At 35.9% G+C, this 18,637-nt stretch overlaps 5 protein-coding genes across 5 annotated transcripts; all 5 read left to right on the forward strand.

Annotated features, from left to right (window-relative positions):
• Nucleotides 1-2,048: 2,048 nt before the first annotated feature.
• LOC134690595 (histone H1-delta-like) lies at nucleotides 2,049-2,633 on the forward strand. The gene has a single exon (XM_063550555.1). The coding sequence runs from the start codon at nucleotides 2,049-2,051 to the stop codon at nucleotides 2,622-2,624; it is 576 nt and encodes a 191-aa protein (XP_063406625.1). The 3' UTR covers nucleotides 2,625-2,633.
• A 2,940-nt stretch (nucleotides 2,634-5,573) lies between these two features.
• Nucleotides 5,574-6,158, forward strand: LOC134690596 (histone H1-delta-like). The gene has a single exon (XM_063550556.1). The coding sequence runs from the start codon at nucleotides 5,574-5,576 to the stop codon at nucleotides 6,147-6,149; it is 576 nt and encodes a 191-aa protein (XP_063406626.1). The 3' UTR covers nucleotides 6,150-6,158.
• Nucleotides 6,159-9,099: 2,941 nt separating this feature from the next.
• LOC134690597 (histone H1-delta-like) lies at nucleotides 9,100-9,684 on the forward strand. The gene has a single exon (XM_063550557.1). The coding sequence runs from the start codon at nucleotides 9,100-9,102 to the stop codon at nucleotides 9,673-9,675; it is 576 nt and encodes a 191-aa protein (XP_063406627.1). The 3' UTR covers nucleotides 9,676-9,684.
• Nucleotides 9,685-12,626: 2,942 nt separating this feature from the next.
• LOC134691638 (histone H1-delta-like) lies at nucleotides 12,627-13,211 on the forward strand. Its single transcript, XM_063552198.1, has one exon. The coding sequence runs from the start codon at nucleotides 12,627-12,629 to the stop codon at nucleotides 13,200-13,202; it is 576 nt and encodes a 191-aa protein (XP_063408268.1). The 3' UTR covers nucleotides 13,203-13,211.
• Nucleotides 13,212-16,153: 2,942 nt separating this feature from the next.
• On the forward strand, nucleotides 16,154-16,738 carry LOC134691642 (histone H1-delta-like). Its single transcript, XM_063552202.1, has one exon. The coding sequence runs from the start codon at nucleotides 16,154-16,156 to the stop codon at nucleotides 16,727-16,729; it is 576 nt and encodes a 191-aa protein (XP_063408272.1). The 3' UTR covers nucleotides 16,730-16,738.
• Nucleotides 16,739-18,637: the final 1,899 nt, after the last annotated feature.

Genomic DNA, 18,637 nt, shown 5'->3' on the forward strand with positions numbered 1-18,637 from the left:
TCTACCTTTCGAATTTCACCTTTGTTTTACTCGTGTATAAAATAAATGCACCTACTTGTTTCTATGTTTCTTTCAAATGGTTGTCCTGTGATTTTTCTCTTCTTTTTTCTCTCTGTTATTTAGTGTGTGACGACTTGACTGTATCTTTGCTATGTCTTTTTAATCTGTCGACAGCACGCGAGGTGAATCAACCCGAAACAATACAGTGACGTCACATGTGACTACTGTGATGAACAAAAACAAGGATGGATGGACGGACAGTGGTACAAAAGTAAGAAAAAGTTATTTCTCTGATAACAGGTATCGCGTGAATTGTAGGTTCACGGTATAGGTTTTTTTCTCTCATTTTTGAAGATCATCTATACAGTTGTCTATAATTGCTTACATCCACTTCATTTGAACTATGGTGGATAGTTGTCTCATTGGCAATCATACCACATCTCCTTCCTTATTTTCATATTGAAATGACAGCACCTTAACGACACACACAAACATAGCCTACTAGTATATACGTACATGGGAGACTGAGAAAATCTGTGCTTATTGGAAAATGATAAAAAAAAAAAAAATCTTTAAGGTATGCTATGACTAAGCTTAAAATATAAGGTAGATAGGGAGTAGGAAGCACACATATTCTTTTTTTTATTTGGCCTTAATGAAGAAGAAAACCACACACACAGCATATTACATCTTGTACTAACATCCATTAAACGCTATGCTAATATGTCTTCAAAAGAGAACCCTATTATATATCCCCCCTTTTTTCTCCGGATTTTGTTTTTTTGGAAAAAGGGGGAGGGGCTGGCGGTTTAGTTCAATACAGTGGGAAAATGTTTTGCCCAAAGTCCAATGGTTCACACTGATGTGTTTTTGTCCTTCCGTCTCTTTTTAATCGTCCGTGTCACGGGATGCTGCTTCACCCGTTACCGGTTCTGGGTTCACTTGCATAGCTTATATAGGTATAATGCATATGTATAGCTAGAGTCTTCACTGTGACACACATTCCCCTTTTTGAGGGGAAATAAATGAACTTTTGTAATTGTCCATTAAGATACAAATGATATGTACCACTTTCGAATTATAAAACTACAAAAATCTTCGTGTTTTGTTTTTGTTTTTGTTTGTATCGAAACTTTCAGGCGGCCAGGCCACTTTGAGCTCTGATCATCGGTTATTGATAATAAAATTAATTAAATATATTTTGTTGAAAAATATGGTATATTCTATAAGACATATTCGAGTTTTTGACTTGAAAGTGCGCAAATTGTACATGAAAATGGAAATAAAAGCGAATGTGCATCATACAGAACAGTTGTTCAGTGCCTGAGATCCACTGAAAACAAAGTCGCTCTCTGAAAAGTTCCCAACGCTAAATTAAATAAAAAGATGTTTCAAATTCGTATTCTAGATATTGGGTTTGTTCATTCGAATCTTGAATGTTTGCGAAATTTCGCTCGGGTTGAATAAAAATGTTATTTGAAGTTTTAGTAAAAATCTGCAATTAAACAATGGCGCGTGAACTTTTTGTGTGTTTCCCTCTAGCTGGAAACAAACTTATTACGAGGAGGAACATGCTTCCAGTGAATAAAAACGGAAAGAAACCTAGAGAGAAATGATTTTTCTTCCGCTGTACAATTTTACGACGATAGAATATTTGTGTAATGAGAAAAACTCGTAAATTTTCTGTCAACATACCTGCGAAGACAATTCAGTCGGTTCTACTTTAACTATTAATATCTTTTTACTGTGTACATCGAAAAATACACAGTTTATCTAACATGCAAGATTAATGACTGTTGAGCAATTTGGTATGCTATATGTGAATGTTTTTGATAGAATTATACTATAAATTATCATAAAAGTCTTCGAAGAAGCACATAATCATTTTACCGAGATCGCGTAATGGATTTTACAAGTTATTTTTAAGGGTGTCTTCGTCGAGGTCCGCGTTCGTCTGTTATAAATAAACGAGGCCTGGAATGGCGTTATTTTCAAATCGTTATTCGTAGTATAAACTTCGTAAAGGATAATATTTTGAATCATTCAAAATGGCAGACGCAACAGCAGCACCAGCAGTAGCACCAGCTAAATCACCAAAGAAAAAGGCAGCAGCCAAGCCAAAGAAGCCTTCCGCACATCCTAAATACAGCGAGATGATTGGAAAAGCCATCGCCGCTTTGAAAGAACGTGGAGGTTCCTCAAGGCAAGCAATTCTGAAGTACATCATGGCCAACTTCAACGTCGGAAAAGATGCCAAGTCAGTAAATGCTCATTTAAAACTTGCACTCAGAGCCGGAGTTAAGAACAACAGTTTGAAGCAGTCCAAGGGAACTGGAGCATCCGGCTCTTTCAGAATTGGAGAGGCTAAAGTGGTTAAAAAGAAGCCAGCAAAGGCAAAAAAAGCAGCCAAACCTAAGGCCGCCAAGCCTAAGAAGGCAAAGACCACACCCAAGAAAAAGAAGCCAGCAGCAAAGAAACCAGCTGGAGAGAAAAAGGCGGCCAAACCAAAAGCAAAAAAACCAGCAGCAAAGAAAGCAGCCAAGCCAAAGAAGCCAGCAGCCAAGTCACCAGCCAAAAAGAAGGCAGCCAAACCAAAAGCCAAGAAGACACCAAAGAAGAAGTAAACTGTTCCAGACTTCAGTCTGCAGAGGCTATTCAGCCACCAAAAGCCCTTTTAAGGGCTACCCAATTTATTCAAAAAGAATCTACAATTGTTGTACATTAGTTATCAAACTAAATCTAGCTGAGCCCTACTTTCTCTGAACTTTGCACTGGTCTCTGAAATATTTTTTTGGTCAAATTATTTCCATTGTTTGTTTTATTTCACTCCTTATGACTATACTATTTCTAACACCTAAATATGCAGCTGTTGTTTTGGATATTTTTTGTGTAGTTAGGCACCATTAAAGTTATATCAGTGTATTTTCACGCACTTGTTAGAACTGAATAAAACTTTTTCTAATCAGTTTTCGTTAGAATGACAATCTACGAAAATAGGAAGTCATGCTAGGGTTTTATTGTGCTCTTTTTTTAGGGGGAAGGGGGTCAAAATCACACAGCTAACCTTCAACCGAAAAATCATTTTTGTCATTATATGAGTTTTTCCATTTCTCTCTTCTTCTTCGTGTTCAACTTGACTGACATTTTTAGTTGGACTTTTTCTACACGTATGCAAAGTCAAAGGTTGGCTCACTATTTCATATCAACTAGTCAATGGGGAGGTAACTCTGAAATTAAACTCAGTACTTTTTTTCAGTACTATATAAATAAACTGTTAAAATGTACACAATACAAAAGATGTATAACGTATCGTCAAAATCAGATTAGTAGCAAATGAATGCAGTGACGTTTGTCTGTTATATATTTATTTTTTTATTTATTATTTGTCAAAATTACTACAATAATATTGTGTATTAAAATTTAGAAGGAAACTCTAAAGTACGGAGGTTTTTGTTCAACATTTAACAGTTCTGCAATTATTTTGTCATTTTATTACCTGCGATTTATTATGCAAATTTCACTATTCTCTACCTTTCGAATTTCACCTTTGTTTTACTCGTGTATAAAATAAATGCACCTACTTGTTTCTATGTTTCTTTCAAATGGTTGTCCTGTGATTTTTCTCTTCTTTTTTCTCTCTGTTATTTAGTGTGTGACGACTTGACTGTATCTTTGCTATGTCTTTTTAATCTGTCGACAGCACGCGAGGTGAATCAACCCGAAACAATACAGTGACGTCACATGTGACTACTGTGATGAACAAAAACAAGGATGGATGGACGGACAGTGGTACAAAAGTAAGAAAAAGTTATTTCTCTGATAACAGGTATCGCGTGAATTGTAGGTTCACGGTATAGGTTTTTTTCTCTCATTTTTGAAGATCATCTATACAGTTGTCTATAATTGCTTACATCCACTTCATTTGAACTATGGTGGATAGTTGTCTCATTGGCAATCATACCACATCTCCTTCCTTATTTTCATATTGAAATGACAGCACCTTAACGACACACACAAACATAGCCTACTAGTATATACGTACATGGGAGACTGAGAAAATCTGTGCTTATTGGAAAATGATAAAAAAAAAAAAAATCTTTAAGGTATGCTATGACTAAGCTTAAAATATAAGGTAGATAGGGAGTAGGAAGCACACATATTCTTTTTTTTATTTGGCCTTAATGAAGAAGAAAACCACACACACAGCATATTACATCTTGTACTAACATCCATTAAACGCTATGCTAATATGTCTTCAAAAGAGAACCCTATTATATATCCCCCCTTTTTTCTCCGGATTTTGTTTTTTTGGAAAAAGGGGGAGGGGCTGGCGGTTTAGTTCAATACAGTGGGAAAATGTTTTGCCCAAAGTCCAATGGTTCACACTGATGTGTTTTTGTCCTTCCGTCTCTTTTTAATCGTCCGTGTCACGGGATGCTGCTTCACCCGTTACCGGTTCTGGGTTCACTTGCATAGCTTATATAGGTATAATGCATATGTATAGCTAGAGTCTTCACTGTGACACACATTCCCCTTTTTGAGGGGAAATAAATGAACTTTTGTAATTGTCCATTAAGATACAAATGATATGTACCACTTTCGAATTATAAAACTACAAAAATCTTCGTGTTTTGTTTTTGTTTTTGTTTGTATCGAAACTTTCAGGCGGCCAGGCCACTTTGAGCTCTGATCATCGGTTATTGATAATAAAATTAATTAAATATATTTTGTTGAAAAATATGGTATATTCTATAAGACATATTCGAGTTTTTGACTTGAAAGTGCGCAAATTGTACATAAAATGGAAATAAAAGCGAATGTGCATCATACAGAACAGTTGTTCAGTGCCTGAGATCCACTGAAAACAAAGTCGCTCTCTGAAAAGTTCCCAACGCTAAATTAAATAAAAAGATGTTTCAAATTCGTATTCTAGATATTGGGTTTGTTCATTCGAATCTTGAATGTTTGCGAAATTTCGCTCGGGTTGAATAAAAATGTTATTTGAAGTTTTAGTAAAAATCTGCAATTAAACAATGGCGCGTGAACTTTTTGTGTGTTTCCCTCTAGCTGGAAACAAACTTATTACGAGGAGGAACATGCTTCCAGTGAATAAAAACGGAAAGAAACCTAGAGAGAAATGATTTTTCTTCCGCTGTACAATTTTACGACGATAGAATATTTGTGTAATGAGAAAAACTCGTAAATTTTCTGTCAACATACCTGCGAAGACAATTCAGTCGGTTCTACTTTAACTATTAATATCTTTTTACTGTGTACATCGAAAAATACACAGTTTATCTAACATGCAAGATTAATGACTGTTGAGCAATTTGGTATGCTATATGTGAATGTTTTTGATAGAATTATACTATAAATTATCATAAAAGTCTTCGAAGAAGCACATAATCATTTTACCGAGATCGCGTAATGGATTTTACAAGTTATTTTTAAGGGTGTCTTCGTCGAGGTCCGCGTTCGTCTGTTATAAATAAACGAGGCCTGGAATGGCGTTATTTTCAAATCGTTATTCGTAGTATAAACTTCGTAAAGGATAATATTTTGAATCATTCAAAATGGCAGACGCAACAGCAGCACCAGCAGTAGCACCAGCTAAATCACCAAAGAAAAAGGCAGCAGCCAAGCCAAAGAAGCCTTCCGCACATCCTAAATACAGCGAGATGATTGGAAAAGCCATCGCCGCTTTGAAAGAACGTGGAGGTTCCTCAAGGCAAGCAATTCTGAAGTACATCATGGCCAACTTCAACGTCGGAAAAGATGCCAAGTCAGTAAATGCTCATTTAAAACTTGCACTCAGAGCCGGAGTTAAGAACAACAGTTTGAAGCAGTCCAAGGGAACTGGAGCATCCGGCTCTTTCAGAATTGGAGAGGCTAAAGTGGTTAAAAAGAAGCCAGCAAAGGCAAAAAAAGCAGCCAAACCTAAGGCCGCCAAGCCTAAGAAGGCAAAGACCACACCCAAGAAAAAGAAGCCAGCAGCAAAGAAACCAGCTGGAGAGAAAAAGGCGGCCAAACCAAAAGCAAAAAAACCAGCAGCAAAGAAAGCAGCCAAGCCAAAGAAGCCAGCAGCCAAGTCACCAGCCAAAAAGAAGGCAGCCAAACCAAAAGCCAAGAAGACACCAAAGAAGAAGTAAACTGTTCCAGACTTCAGTCTGCAGAGGCTATTCAGCCACCAAAAGCCCTTTTAAGGGCTACCCAATTTATTCAAAAAGAATCTACAATTGTTGTACATTAGTTATCAAACTAAATCTAGCTGAGCCCTACTTTCTCTGAACTTTGCACTGGTCTCTGAAATATTTTTTTGGTCAAATTATTTCCATTGTTTGTTTTATTTCACTCCTTATGACTATACTATTTCTAACACCTAAATATGCAGCTGTTGTTTTGGATATTTTTTGTGTAGTTAGGCACCATTAAAGTTATATCAGTGTATTTTCACGCACTTGTTAGAACTGAATAAAACTTTTTCTAATCAGTTTTCGTTAGAATGACAATCTACGAAAATAGGAAGTCATGCTAGGGTTTTATTGTGCTCTTTTTTTAGGGGGAAGGGGGTCAAAATCACACAGCTAACCTTCAACCGAAAAATCATTTTTGTCATTATATGAGTTTTTCCATTTCTCTCTTCTTCTTCGTGTTCAACTTGACTGACATTTTTAGTTGGACTTTTTCTACACGTATGCAAAGTCAAAGGTTGGCTCACTATTTCATATCAACTAGTCAATGGGGAGGTAACTCTGAAATTAAACTCAGTACTTTTTTTCAGTACTATATAAATAAACTGTTAAAATGTACACAATACAAAAGATGTATAACGTATCGTCAAAATCAGATTAGTAGCAAATGAATGCAGTGACGTTTGTCTGTTATATATTTATTTTTTTATTTATTATTTGTCAAAATTACTACAATAATATTGTGTATTAAAATTTAGAAGGAAACTCTAAAGTACGGAGGTTTTTGTTCAACATTTAACAGTTCTGCAATTATTTTGTCATTTTATTACCTGCGATTTATTATGCAAATTTCACTATTCTCTACCTTTCGAATTTCACCTTTGTTTTACTCGTGTATAAAATAAATGCACCTACTTGTTTCTATGTTTCTTTCAAATGGTTGTCCTGTGATTTTTCTCTTCTTTTTTCTCTCTGTTATTTAGTGTGTGACGACTTGACTGTATCTTTGCTATGTCTTTTTAATCTGTCGACAGCACGCGAGGTGAATCAACCCGAAACAATACAGTGACGTCACATGTGACTACTGTGATGAACAAAAACAAGGATGGATGGACGGACAGTGGTACAAAAGTAAGAAAAAGTTATTTCTCTGATAACAGGTATCGCGTGAATTGTAGGTTCACGGTATAGGTTTTTTTCTCTCATTTTTGAAGATCATCTATACAGTTGTCTATAATTGCTTACATCCACTTCATTTGAACTATGGTGGATAGTTGTCTCATTGGCAATCATACCACATCTCCTTCCTTATTTTCATATTGAAATGACAGCACCTTAACGACACACACAAACATAGCCTACTAGTATATACGTACATGGGAGACTGAGAAAATCTGTGCTTATTGGAAAATGATAAAAAAAAAAAAAATCTTTAAGGTATGCTATGACTAAGCTTAAAATATAAGGTAGATAGGGAGTAGGAAGCACACATATTCTTTTTTTTATTTGGCCTTAATGAAGAAGAAAACCACACACACAGCATATTACATCTTGTACTAACATCCATTAAACGCTATGCTAATATGTCTTCAAAAGAGAACCCTATTATATATCCCCCCTTTTTTCTCCGGATTTTGTTTTTTTGGAAAAAGGGGGAGGGGCTGGCGGTTTAGTTCAATACAGTGGGAAAATGTTTTGCCCAAAGTCCAATGGTTCACACTGATGTGTTTTTGTCCTTCCGTCTCTTTTTAATCGTCCGTGTCACGGGATGCTGCTTCACCCGTTACCGGTTCTGGGTTCACTTGCATAGCTTATATAGGTATAATGCATATGTATAGCTAGAGTCTTCACTGTGACACACATTCCCCTTTTTGAGGGGAAATAAATGAACTTTTGTAATTGTCCATTAAGATACAAATGATATGTACCACTTTCGAATTATAAAACTACAAAAATCTTCGTGTTTTGTTTTTGTTTTTGTTTGTATCGAAACTTTCAGGCGGCCAGGCCACTTTGAGCTCTGATCATCGGTTATTGATAATAAAATTAATTAAATATATTTTGTTGAAAAATATGGTATATTCTATAAGACATATTCGAGTTTTTGACTTGAAAGTGCGCAAATTGTACATGAAAATGGAAATAAAAGCGAATGTGCATCATACAGAACAGTTGTTCAGTGCCTGAGATCCACTGAAAACAAAGTCGCTCTCTGAAAAGTTCCCAACGCTAAATTAAATAAAAAGATGTTTCAAATTCGTATTCTAGATATTGGGTTTGTTCATTCGAATCTTGAATGTTTGCGAAATTTCGCTCGGGTTGAATAAAAATGTTATTTGAAGTTTTAGTAAAAATCTGCAATTAAACAATGGCGCGTGAACTTTTTGTGTGTTTCCCTCTAGCTGGAAACAAACTTATTACGAGGAGGAACATGCTTCCAGTGAATAAAAACGGAAAGAAACCTAGAGAGAAATGATTTTTCTTCCGCTGTACAATTTTACGACGATAGAATATTTGTGTAATGAGAAAAACTCGTAAATTTTCTGTCAACATACCTGCGAAGACAATTCAGTCGGTTCTACTTTAACTATTAATATCTTTTTACTGTGTACATCGAAAAATACACAGTTTATCTAACATGCAAGATTAATGACTGTTGAGCAATTTGGTATGCTATATGTGAATGTTTTTGATAGAATTATACTATAAATTATCATAAAAGTCTTCGAAGAAGCACATAATCATTTTACCGAGATCGCGTAATGGATTTTACAAGTTATTTTTAAGGGTGTCTTCGTCGAGGTCCGCGTTCGTCTGTTATAAATAAACGAGGCCTGGAATGGCGTTATTTTCAAATCGTTATTCGTAGTATAAACTTCGTAAAGGATAATATTTTGAATCATTCAAAATGGCAGACGCAACAGCAGCACCAGCAGTAGCACCAGCTAAATCACCAAAGAAAAAGGCAGCAGCCAAGCCAAAGAAGCCTTCCGCACATCCTAAATACAGCGAGATGATTGGAAAAGCCATCGCCGCTTTGAAAGAACGTGGAGGTTCCTCAAGGCAAGCAATTCTGAAGTACATCATGGCCAACTTCAACGTCGGAAAAGATGCCAAGTCAGTAAATGCTCATTTAAAACTTGCACTCAGAGCCGGAGTTAAGAACAACAGTTTGAAGCAGTCCAAGGGAACTGGAGCATCCGGCTCTTTCAGAATTGGAGAGGCTAAAGTGGTTAAAAAGAAGCCAGCAAAGGCAAAAAAAGCAGCCAAACCTAAGGCCGCCAAGCCTAAGAAGGCAAAGACCACACCCAAGAAAAAGAAGCCAGCAGCAAAGAAACCAGCTGGAGAGAAAAAGGCGGCCAAACCAAAAGCAAAAAAACCAGCAGCAAAGAAAGCAGCCAAGCCAAAGAAGCCAGCAGCCAAGTCACCAGCCAAAAAGAAGGCAGCCAAACCAAAAGCCAAGAAGACACCAAAGAAGAAGTAAACTGTTCCAGACTTCAGTCTGCAGAGGCTATTCAGCCACCAAAAGCCCTTTTAAGGGCTACCCAATTTATTCAAAAAGAATCTACAATTGTTGTACATTAGTTATCAAACTAAATCTAGCTGAGCCCTACTTTCTCTGAACTTTGCACTGGTCTCTGAAATATTTTTTTGGTCAAATTATTTCCATTGTTTGTTTTATTTCACTCCTTATGACTATACTATTTCTAACACCTAAATATGCAGCTGTTGTTTTGGATATTTTTTGTGTAGTTAGGCACCATTAAAGTTATATCAGTGTATTTTCACGCACTTGTTAGAACTGAATAAAACTTTTTCTAATCAGTTTTCGTTAGAATGACAATCTACGAAAATAGGAAGTCATGCTAGGGTTTTATTGTGCTCTTTTTTTAGGGGGAAGGGGGTCAAAATCACACAGCTAACCTTCAACCGAAAAATCATTTTTGTCATTATATGAGTTTTTCCATTCTCTCTCTTCTTCTTCGTGTTCAACTTGACTGACATTTTTAGTTGGACTTTTTCTACACGTATGCAAAGTCAAAGGTTGGCTCACTATTTCATATCAACTAGTCAATGGGGAGGTAACTCTGAAATTAAACTCAGTACTTTTTTTCAGTACTATATAAATAAACTGTTAAAATGTACACAATACAAAAGATGTATAACGTATCGTCAAAATCAGATTAGTAGCAAATGAATGCAGTGACGTTTGTCTGTTATATATTTATTTTTTTATTTATTATTTGTCAAAATTACTACAATAATATTGTGTATTAAAATTTAGAAGGAAACTCTAAAGTACGGAGGTTTTTGTTCAACATTTAACAGTTCTGCAATTATTTTGTCATTTTATTACCTGCGATTTATTATGCAAATTTCACTATTCTCTACCTTTCGAATTTCACCTTTGTTTTACTCGTGTATAAAATAAATGCACCTACTTGTTTCTATGTTTCTTTCAAATGGTTGTCCTGTGATTTTTCTCTTCTTTTTTCTCTCTGTTATTTAGTGTGTGACGACTTGACTGTATCTTTGCTATGTCTTTTTAATCTGTCGACAGCACGCGAGGTGAATCAACCCGAAACAATACAGTGACGTCACATGTGACTACTGTGATGAACAAAAACAAGGATGGATGGACGGACAGTGGTACAAAAGTAAGAAAAAGTTATTTCTCTGATAACAGGTATCGCGTGAATTGTAGGTTCACGGTATAGGTTTTTTTCTCTCATTTTTGAAGATCATCTATACAGTTGTCTATAATTGCTTACATCCACTTCATTTGAACTATGGTGGATAGTTGTCTCATTGGCAATCATACCACATCTCCTTCCTTATTTTCATATTGAAATGACAGCACCTTAACGACACACACAAACATAGCCTACTAGTATATACGTACATGGGAGACTGAGAAAATCTGTGCTTATTGGAAAATGATAAAAAAAAAAAAAATCTTTAAGGTATGCTATGACTAAGCTTAAAATATAAGGTAGATAGGGAGTAGGAAGCACACATATTCTTTTTTTTATTTGGCCTTAATGAAGAAGAAAACCACACACACAGCATATTACATCTTGTACTAACATCCATTAAACGCTATGCTAATATGTCTTCAAAAGAGAACCCTATTATATATCCCCCCTTTTTTCTCCGGATTTTGTTTTTTTGGAAAAAGGGGGAGGGGCTGGCGGTTTAGTTCAATACAGTGGGAAAATGTTTTGCCCAAAGTCCAATGGTTCACACTGATGTGTTTTTGTCCTTCCGTCTCTTTTTAATCGTCCGTGTCACGGGATGCTGCTTCACCCGTTACCGGTTCTGGGTTCACTTGCATAGCTTATATAGGTATAATGCATATGTATAGCTAGAGTCTTCACTGTGACACACATTCCCCTTTTTGAGGGGAAATAAATGAACTTTTGTAATTGTCCATTAAGATACAAATGATATGTACCACTTTCGAATTATAAAACTACAAAAATCTTCGTGTTTTGTTTTTGTTTTTGTTTGTATCGAAACTTTCAGGCGGCCAGGCCACTTTGAGCTCTGATCATCGGTTATTGATAATAAAATTAATTAAATATATTTTGTTGAAAAATATGGTATATTCTATAAGACATATTCGAGTTTTTGACTTGAAAGTGCGCAAATTGTACATGAAAATGGAAATAAAAGCGAATGTGCATCATACAGAACAGTTGTTCAGTGCCTGAGATCCACTGAAAACAAAGTCGCTCTCTGAAAAGTTCCCAACGCTAAATTAAATAAAAAGATGTTTCAAATTCGTATTCTAGATATTGGGTTTGTTCATTCGAATCTTGAATGTTTGCGAAATTTCGCTCGGGTTGAATAAAAATGTTATTTGAAGTTTTAGTAAAAATCTGCAATTAAACAATGGCGCGTGAACTTTTTGTGTGTTTCCCTCTAGCTGGAAACAAACTTATTACGAGGAGGAACATGCTTCCAGTGAATAAAAACGGAAAGAAACCTAGAGAGAAATGATTTTTCTTCCGCTGTACAATTTTACGACGATAGAATATTTGTGTAATGAGAAAAACTCGTAAATTTTCTGTCAACATACCTGCGAAGACAATTCAGTCGGTTCTACTTTAACTATTAATATCTTTTTACTGTGTACATCGAAAAATACACAGTTTATCTAACATGCAAGATTAATGACTGTTGAGCAATTTGGTATGCTATATGTGAATGTTTTTGATAGAATTATACTATAAATTATCATAAAAGTCTTCGAAGAAGCACATAATCATTTTACCGAGATCGCGTAATGGATTTTACAAGTTATTTTTAAGGGTGTCTTCGTCGAGGTCCGCGTTCGTCTGTTATAAATAAACGAGGCCTGGAATGGCGTTATTTTCAAATCGTTATTCGTAGTATAAACTTCGTAAAGGATAATATTTTGAATCATTCAAAATGGCAGACGCAACAGCAGCACCAGCAGTAGCACCAGCTAAATCACCAAAGAAAAAGGCAGCAGCCAAGCCAAAGAAGCCTTCCGCACATCCTAAATACAGCGAGATGATTGGAAAAGCCATCGCCGCTTTGAAAGAACGTGGAGGTTCCTCAAGGCAAGCAATTCTGAAGTACATCATGGCCAACTTCAACGTCGGAAAAGATGCCAAGTCAGTAAATGCTCATTTAAAACTTGCACTCAGAGCCGGAGTTAAGAACAACAGTTTGAAGCAGTCCAAGGGAACTGGAGCATCCGGCTCTTTCAGAATTGGAGAGGCTAAAGTGGTTAAAAAGAAGCCAGCAAAGGCAAAAAAAGCAGCCAAACCTAAGGCCGCCAAGCCTAAGAAGGCAAAGACCACACCCAAGAAAAAGAAGCCAGCAGCAAAGAAACCAGCTGGAGAGAAAAAGGCGGCCAAACCAAAAGCAAAAAAACCAGCAGCAAAGAAAGCAGCCAAGCCAAAGAAGCCAGCAGCCAAGTCACCAGCCAAAAAGAAGGCAGCCAAACCAAAAGCCAAGAAGACACCAAAGAAGAAGTAAACTGTTCCAGACTTCAGTCTGCAGAGGCTATTCAGCCACCAAAAGCCCTTTTAAGGGCTACCCAATTTATTCAAAAAGAATCTACAATTGTTGTACATTAGTTATCAAACTAAATCTAGCTGAGCCCTACTTTCTCTGAACTTTGCACTGGTCTCTGAAATATTTTTTTGGTCAAATTATTTCCATTGTTTGTTTTATTTCACTCCTTATGACTATACTATTTCTAACACCTAAATATGCAGCTGTTGTTTTGGATATTTTTTGTGTAGTTAGGCACCATTAAAGTTATATCAGTGTATTTTCACGCACTTGTTAGAACTGAATAAAACTTTTTCTAATCAGTTTTCGTTAGAATGACAATCTACGAAAATAGGAAGTCATGCTAGGGTTTTATTGTGCTCTTTTTTTAGGGGGAAGGGGGTCAAAATCACACAGCTAACCTTCAACCGAAAAATCATTTTTGTCATTATATGAGTTTTTCCATTTCTCTCTTCTTCTTCGTGTTCAACTTGACTGACATTTTTAGTTGGACTTTTTCTACACGTATGCAAAGTCAAAGGTTGGCTCACTATTTCATATCAACTAGTCAATGGGGAGGTAACTCTGAAATTAAACTCAGTACTTTTTTTCAGTACTATATAAATAAACTGTTAAAATGTACACAATACAAAAGATGTATAACGTATCGTCAAAATCAGATTAGTAGCAAATGAATGCAGTGACGTTTGTCTGTTATATATTTATTTTTTTATTTATTATTTGTCAAAATTACTACAATAATATTGTGTATTAAAATTTAGAAGGAAACTCTAAAGTACGGAGGTTTTTGTTCAACATTTAACAGTTCTGCAATTATTTTGTCATTTTATTACCTGCGATTTATTATGCAAATTTCACTATTCTCTACCTTTCGAATTTCACCTTTGTTTTACTCGTGTATAAAATAAATGCACCTACTTGTTTCTATGTTTCTTTCAAATGGTTGTCCTGTGATTTTTCTCTTCTTTTTTCTCTCTGTTATTTAGTGTGTGACGACTTGACTGTATCTTTGCTATGTCTTTTTAATCTGTCGACAGCACGCGAGGTGAATCAACCCGAAACAATACAGTGACGTCACATGTGACTACTGTGATGAACAAAAACAAGGATGGATGGACGGACAGTGGTACAAAAGTAAGAAAAAGTTATTTCTCTGATAACAGGTATCGCGTGAATTGTAGGTTCACGGTATAGGTTTTTTTCTCTCATTTTTGAAGATCATCTATACAGTTGTCTATAATTGCTTACATCCACTTCATTTGAACTATGGTGGATAGTTGTCTCATTGGCAATCATACCACATCTCCTTCCTTATTTTCATATTGAAATGACAGCACCTTAACGACACACACAAACATAGCCTACTAGTATATACGTACATGGGAGACTGAGAAAATCTGTGCTTATTGGAAAATGATAAAAAAAAAAAAAAATCTTTAAGGTATGCTATGACTAAGCTTAAAATATAAGGTAGATAGGGAGTAGGAAGCACACATATTCTTTTTTTTATTTGGCCTTAATGAAGAAGAAAACCACACACACAGCATATTACATCTTGTACTAACATCCATTAAACGCTATGCTAATATGTCTTCAAAAGAGAACCCTATTATATATCCCCCCTTTTTTCTCCGGATTTTGTTTTTTTGGAAAAAGGGGGAGGGGCTGGCGGTTTAGTTCAATACAGTGGGAAAATGTTTTGCCCAAAGTCCAATGGTTCACACTGATGTGTTTTTGTCCTTCCGTCTCTTTTTAATCGTCCGTGTCACGGGATGCTGCTTCACCCGTTACCGGTTCTGGGTTCACTTGCATAGCTTATATAGGTATAATGCATATGTATAGCTAGAGTCTTCACTGTGACACACATTCCCCTTTTTGAGGGGAAATAAATGAACTTTTGTAATTGTCCATTAAGATACAAATGATATGTACCACTTTCGAATTATAAAACTACAAAAATCTTCGTGTTTTGTTTTTGTTTTTGTTTGTATCGAAACTTTCAGGCGGCCAGGCCACTTTGAGCTCTGATCATCGGTTATTGATAATAAAATTAATTAAATATATTTTGTTGAAAAATATGGTATATTCTATAAGACATATTCGAGTTTTTGACTTGAAAGTGCGCAAATTGTACATGAAAATGGAAATAAAAGCGAATGTGCATCATACAGAACAGTTGTTCAGTGCCTGAGATCCACTGAAAACAAAGTCGCTCTCTGAAAAGTTCCCAACGCTAAATTAAATAAAAAGATGTTTCAAATTCGTATTCTAGATATTGGGTTTGTTCATTCGAATCTTGAATGTTTGCGAAATTTCGCTCGGGTTGAATAAAAATGTTATTTGAAGTTTTAGTAAAAATCTGCAATTAAACAATGGCGCGTGAACTTTTTGTGTGTTTCCCTCTAGCTGGAAACAAACTTATTACGAGGAGGAACATGCTTCCAGTGAATAAAAACGGAAAGAAACCTAGAGAGAAATGATTTTTCTTCCGCTGTACAATTTTACGACGATAGAATATTTGTGTAATGAGAAAAACTCGTAAATTTTCTGTCAACATACCTGCGAAGACAATTCAGTCGGTTCTACTTTAACTATTAATATCTTTTTACTGTGTACATCGAAAAATACACAGTTTATCTAACATGCAAGATTAATGACTGTTGAGCAATTTGGTATGCTATATGTGAATGTTTTTGATAGAATTATACTATAAATTATCATAAAAGTCTTCGAAGAAGCACATAATCATTTTACCGAGATCGCGTAATGGATTTTACAAGTTATTTTTAAGGGTGTCTTCGTCGAGGTCCGCGTTCGTCTGTTATAAATAAACGAGGCCTGGAATGGCGTTATTTTCAAATCGTTATTCGTAGTATAAACTTCGTAAAGGATAATATTTTGAATCATTCAAAATGGCAGACGCAACAGCAGCACCAGCAGTAGCACCAGCTAAATCACCAAAGAAAAAGGCAGCAGCCAAGCCAAAGAAGCCTTCCGCACATCCTAAATACAGCGAGATGATTGGAAAAGCCATCGCCGCTTTGAAAGAACGTGGAGGTTCCTCAAGGCAAGCAATTCTGAAGTACATCATGGCCAACTTCAACGTCGGAAAAGATGCCAAGTCAGTAAATGCTCATTTAAAACTTGCACTCAGAGCCGGAGTTAAGAACAACAGTTTGAAGCAGTCCAAGGGAACTGGAGCATCCGGCTCTTTCAGAATTGGAGAGGCTAAAGTGGTTAAAAAGAAGCCAGCAAAGGCAAAAAAAGCAGCCAAACCTAAGGCCGCCAAGCCTAAGAAGGCAAAGACCACACCCAAGAAAAAGAAGCCAGCAGCAAAGAAACCAGCTGGAGAGAAAAAGGCGGCCAAACCAAAAGCAAAAAAACCAGCAGCAAAGAAAGCAGCCAAGCCAAAGAAGCCAGCAGCCAAGTCACCAGCCAAAAAGAAGGCAGCCAAACCAAAAGCCAAGAAGACACCAAAGAAGAAGTAAACTGTTCCAGACTTCAGTCTGCAGAGGCTATTCAGCCACCAAAAGCCCTTTTAAGGGCTACCCAATTTATTCAAAAAGAATCTACAATTGTTGTACATTAGTTATCAAACTAAATCTAGCTGAGCCCTACTTTCTCTGAACTTTGCACTGGTCTCTGAATATTTTTTTGGTCAAATTATTTCCATTGTTTGTTTTATTTCACTCCTTATGACTATACTATTTCTAACACCTAAATATGCAGCTGTTGTTTTGGATATTTTTTGTGTAGTTAGGCACCATTAAAGTTATATCAGTGTATTTTCACGCACTTGTTAGAACTGAATAAAACTTTTTCTAATCAGTTTTCGTTAGAATGACAATCTACGAAAATAGGAAGTCATGCTAGGGTTTTATTGTGCTCTTTTTTTAGGGGGAAGGGGGTCAAAATCACACAGCTAACCTTCAACCGAAAAATCATTTTTGTCATTATATGAGTTTTTCCATTTCTCTCTTCTTCTTCGTGTTCAACTTGACTGACATTTTTAGTTGGACTTTTTCTACACGTATGCAAAGTCAAAGGTTGGCTCACTATTTCATATCAACTAGTCAATGGGGAGGTAACTCTGAAATTAAACTCAGTACTTTTTTTCAGTACTATATAAATAAACTGTTAAAATGTACACAATACAAAAGATGTATAACGTATCGTCAAAATCAGATTAGTAGCAAATGAATGCAGTGACGTTTGTCTGTTATATATTTATTTTTTTATTTATTATTTGTCAAAATTACTACAATAATATTGTGTATTAAAATTTAGAAGGAAACTCTAAAGTACGGAGGTTTTTGTTCAACATTTAACAGTTCTGCAATTATTTTGTCATTTTATTACCTGCGATTTATTATGCAAATTTCACTATTCTCTACCTTTCGAATTTCACCTTTGTTTTACTCGTGTATAAAATAAATGCACCTACTTGTTTCTATGTTTCTTTCAAATGGTTGTCCTGTGATTTTTCTCTTCTTTTTTCTCTCTGTTATTTAGTGTGTGACGACTTGACTGTATCTTTGCTATGTCTTTTTAATCTGTCGACAGCACGCGAGGTGAATCAACCCGAAACAATACAGTGACGTCACATGTGACTACTGTGATGAACAAAAACAAGGATGGATGGACGGACAGTGGTACAAAAGTAAGAAAAAGTTATTTCTCTGATAACAGGTATCGCGTGAATTGTAGGTTCACGGTATAGGTTTTTTTCTCTCATTTTTGAAGATCATCTATACAGTTGTCTATAATTGCTTACATCCACTTCATTTGAACTATGGTGGATAGTTGTCTCATTGGCAATCATACCACATCTCCTTCCTTATTTTCATATTGAAATGACAGCACCTTAACGACACACACAAACATAGCCTACTAGTATATACGTACATGGGAGACTGAGAAAATCTGTGCTTATTGGAAAATGATAAAAAAAAAAAAAATCTTTAAGGTATGCTATGACTAAGCTTAAAATATAAGGTAGATAGGGAGTAGGAAGCACACATATTCTTTTTTTTATTTGGCCTTAATGAAGAAGAAAACCACACACACAGCATATTACATCTTGTACTAACATCCATTAAACGCTATGCTAATATGTCTTCAAAAGAGAACCCTATTATATATCCCCCCTTTTTTCTCCGGATTTTGTTTTTTTGGAAAAAGGGGGAGGGGCTGGCGGTTTAGTTCAATACAGTGGGAAAATGTTTTGCCCAAAGTCCAATGGTTCACACTGATGTGTTTTTGTCCTTCCGTCTCTTTTTAATCGTCCGTGTCACGGGATGCTGCTTCACCCGTTACCGGTTCTGGGTTCACTTGCATAGCTTATATAGGTATAATGCATATGTATAGCTAGAGTCTTCACTGTGACACACATTCCC

The sequence above is a fragment of the Mytilus trossulus genome, chromosome 11 (genome assembly GCF_036588685.1).
Source record: "Mytilus trossulus isolate FHL-02 chromosome 11, PNRI_Mtr1.1.1.hap1, whole genome shotgun sequence".
Taxonomy (NCBI): domain Eukaryota; kingdom Metazoa; phylum Mollusca; class Bivalvia; order Mytilida; family Mytilidae; genus Mytilus; species Mytilus trossulus.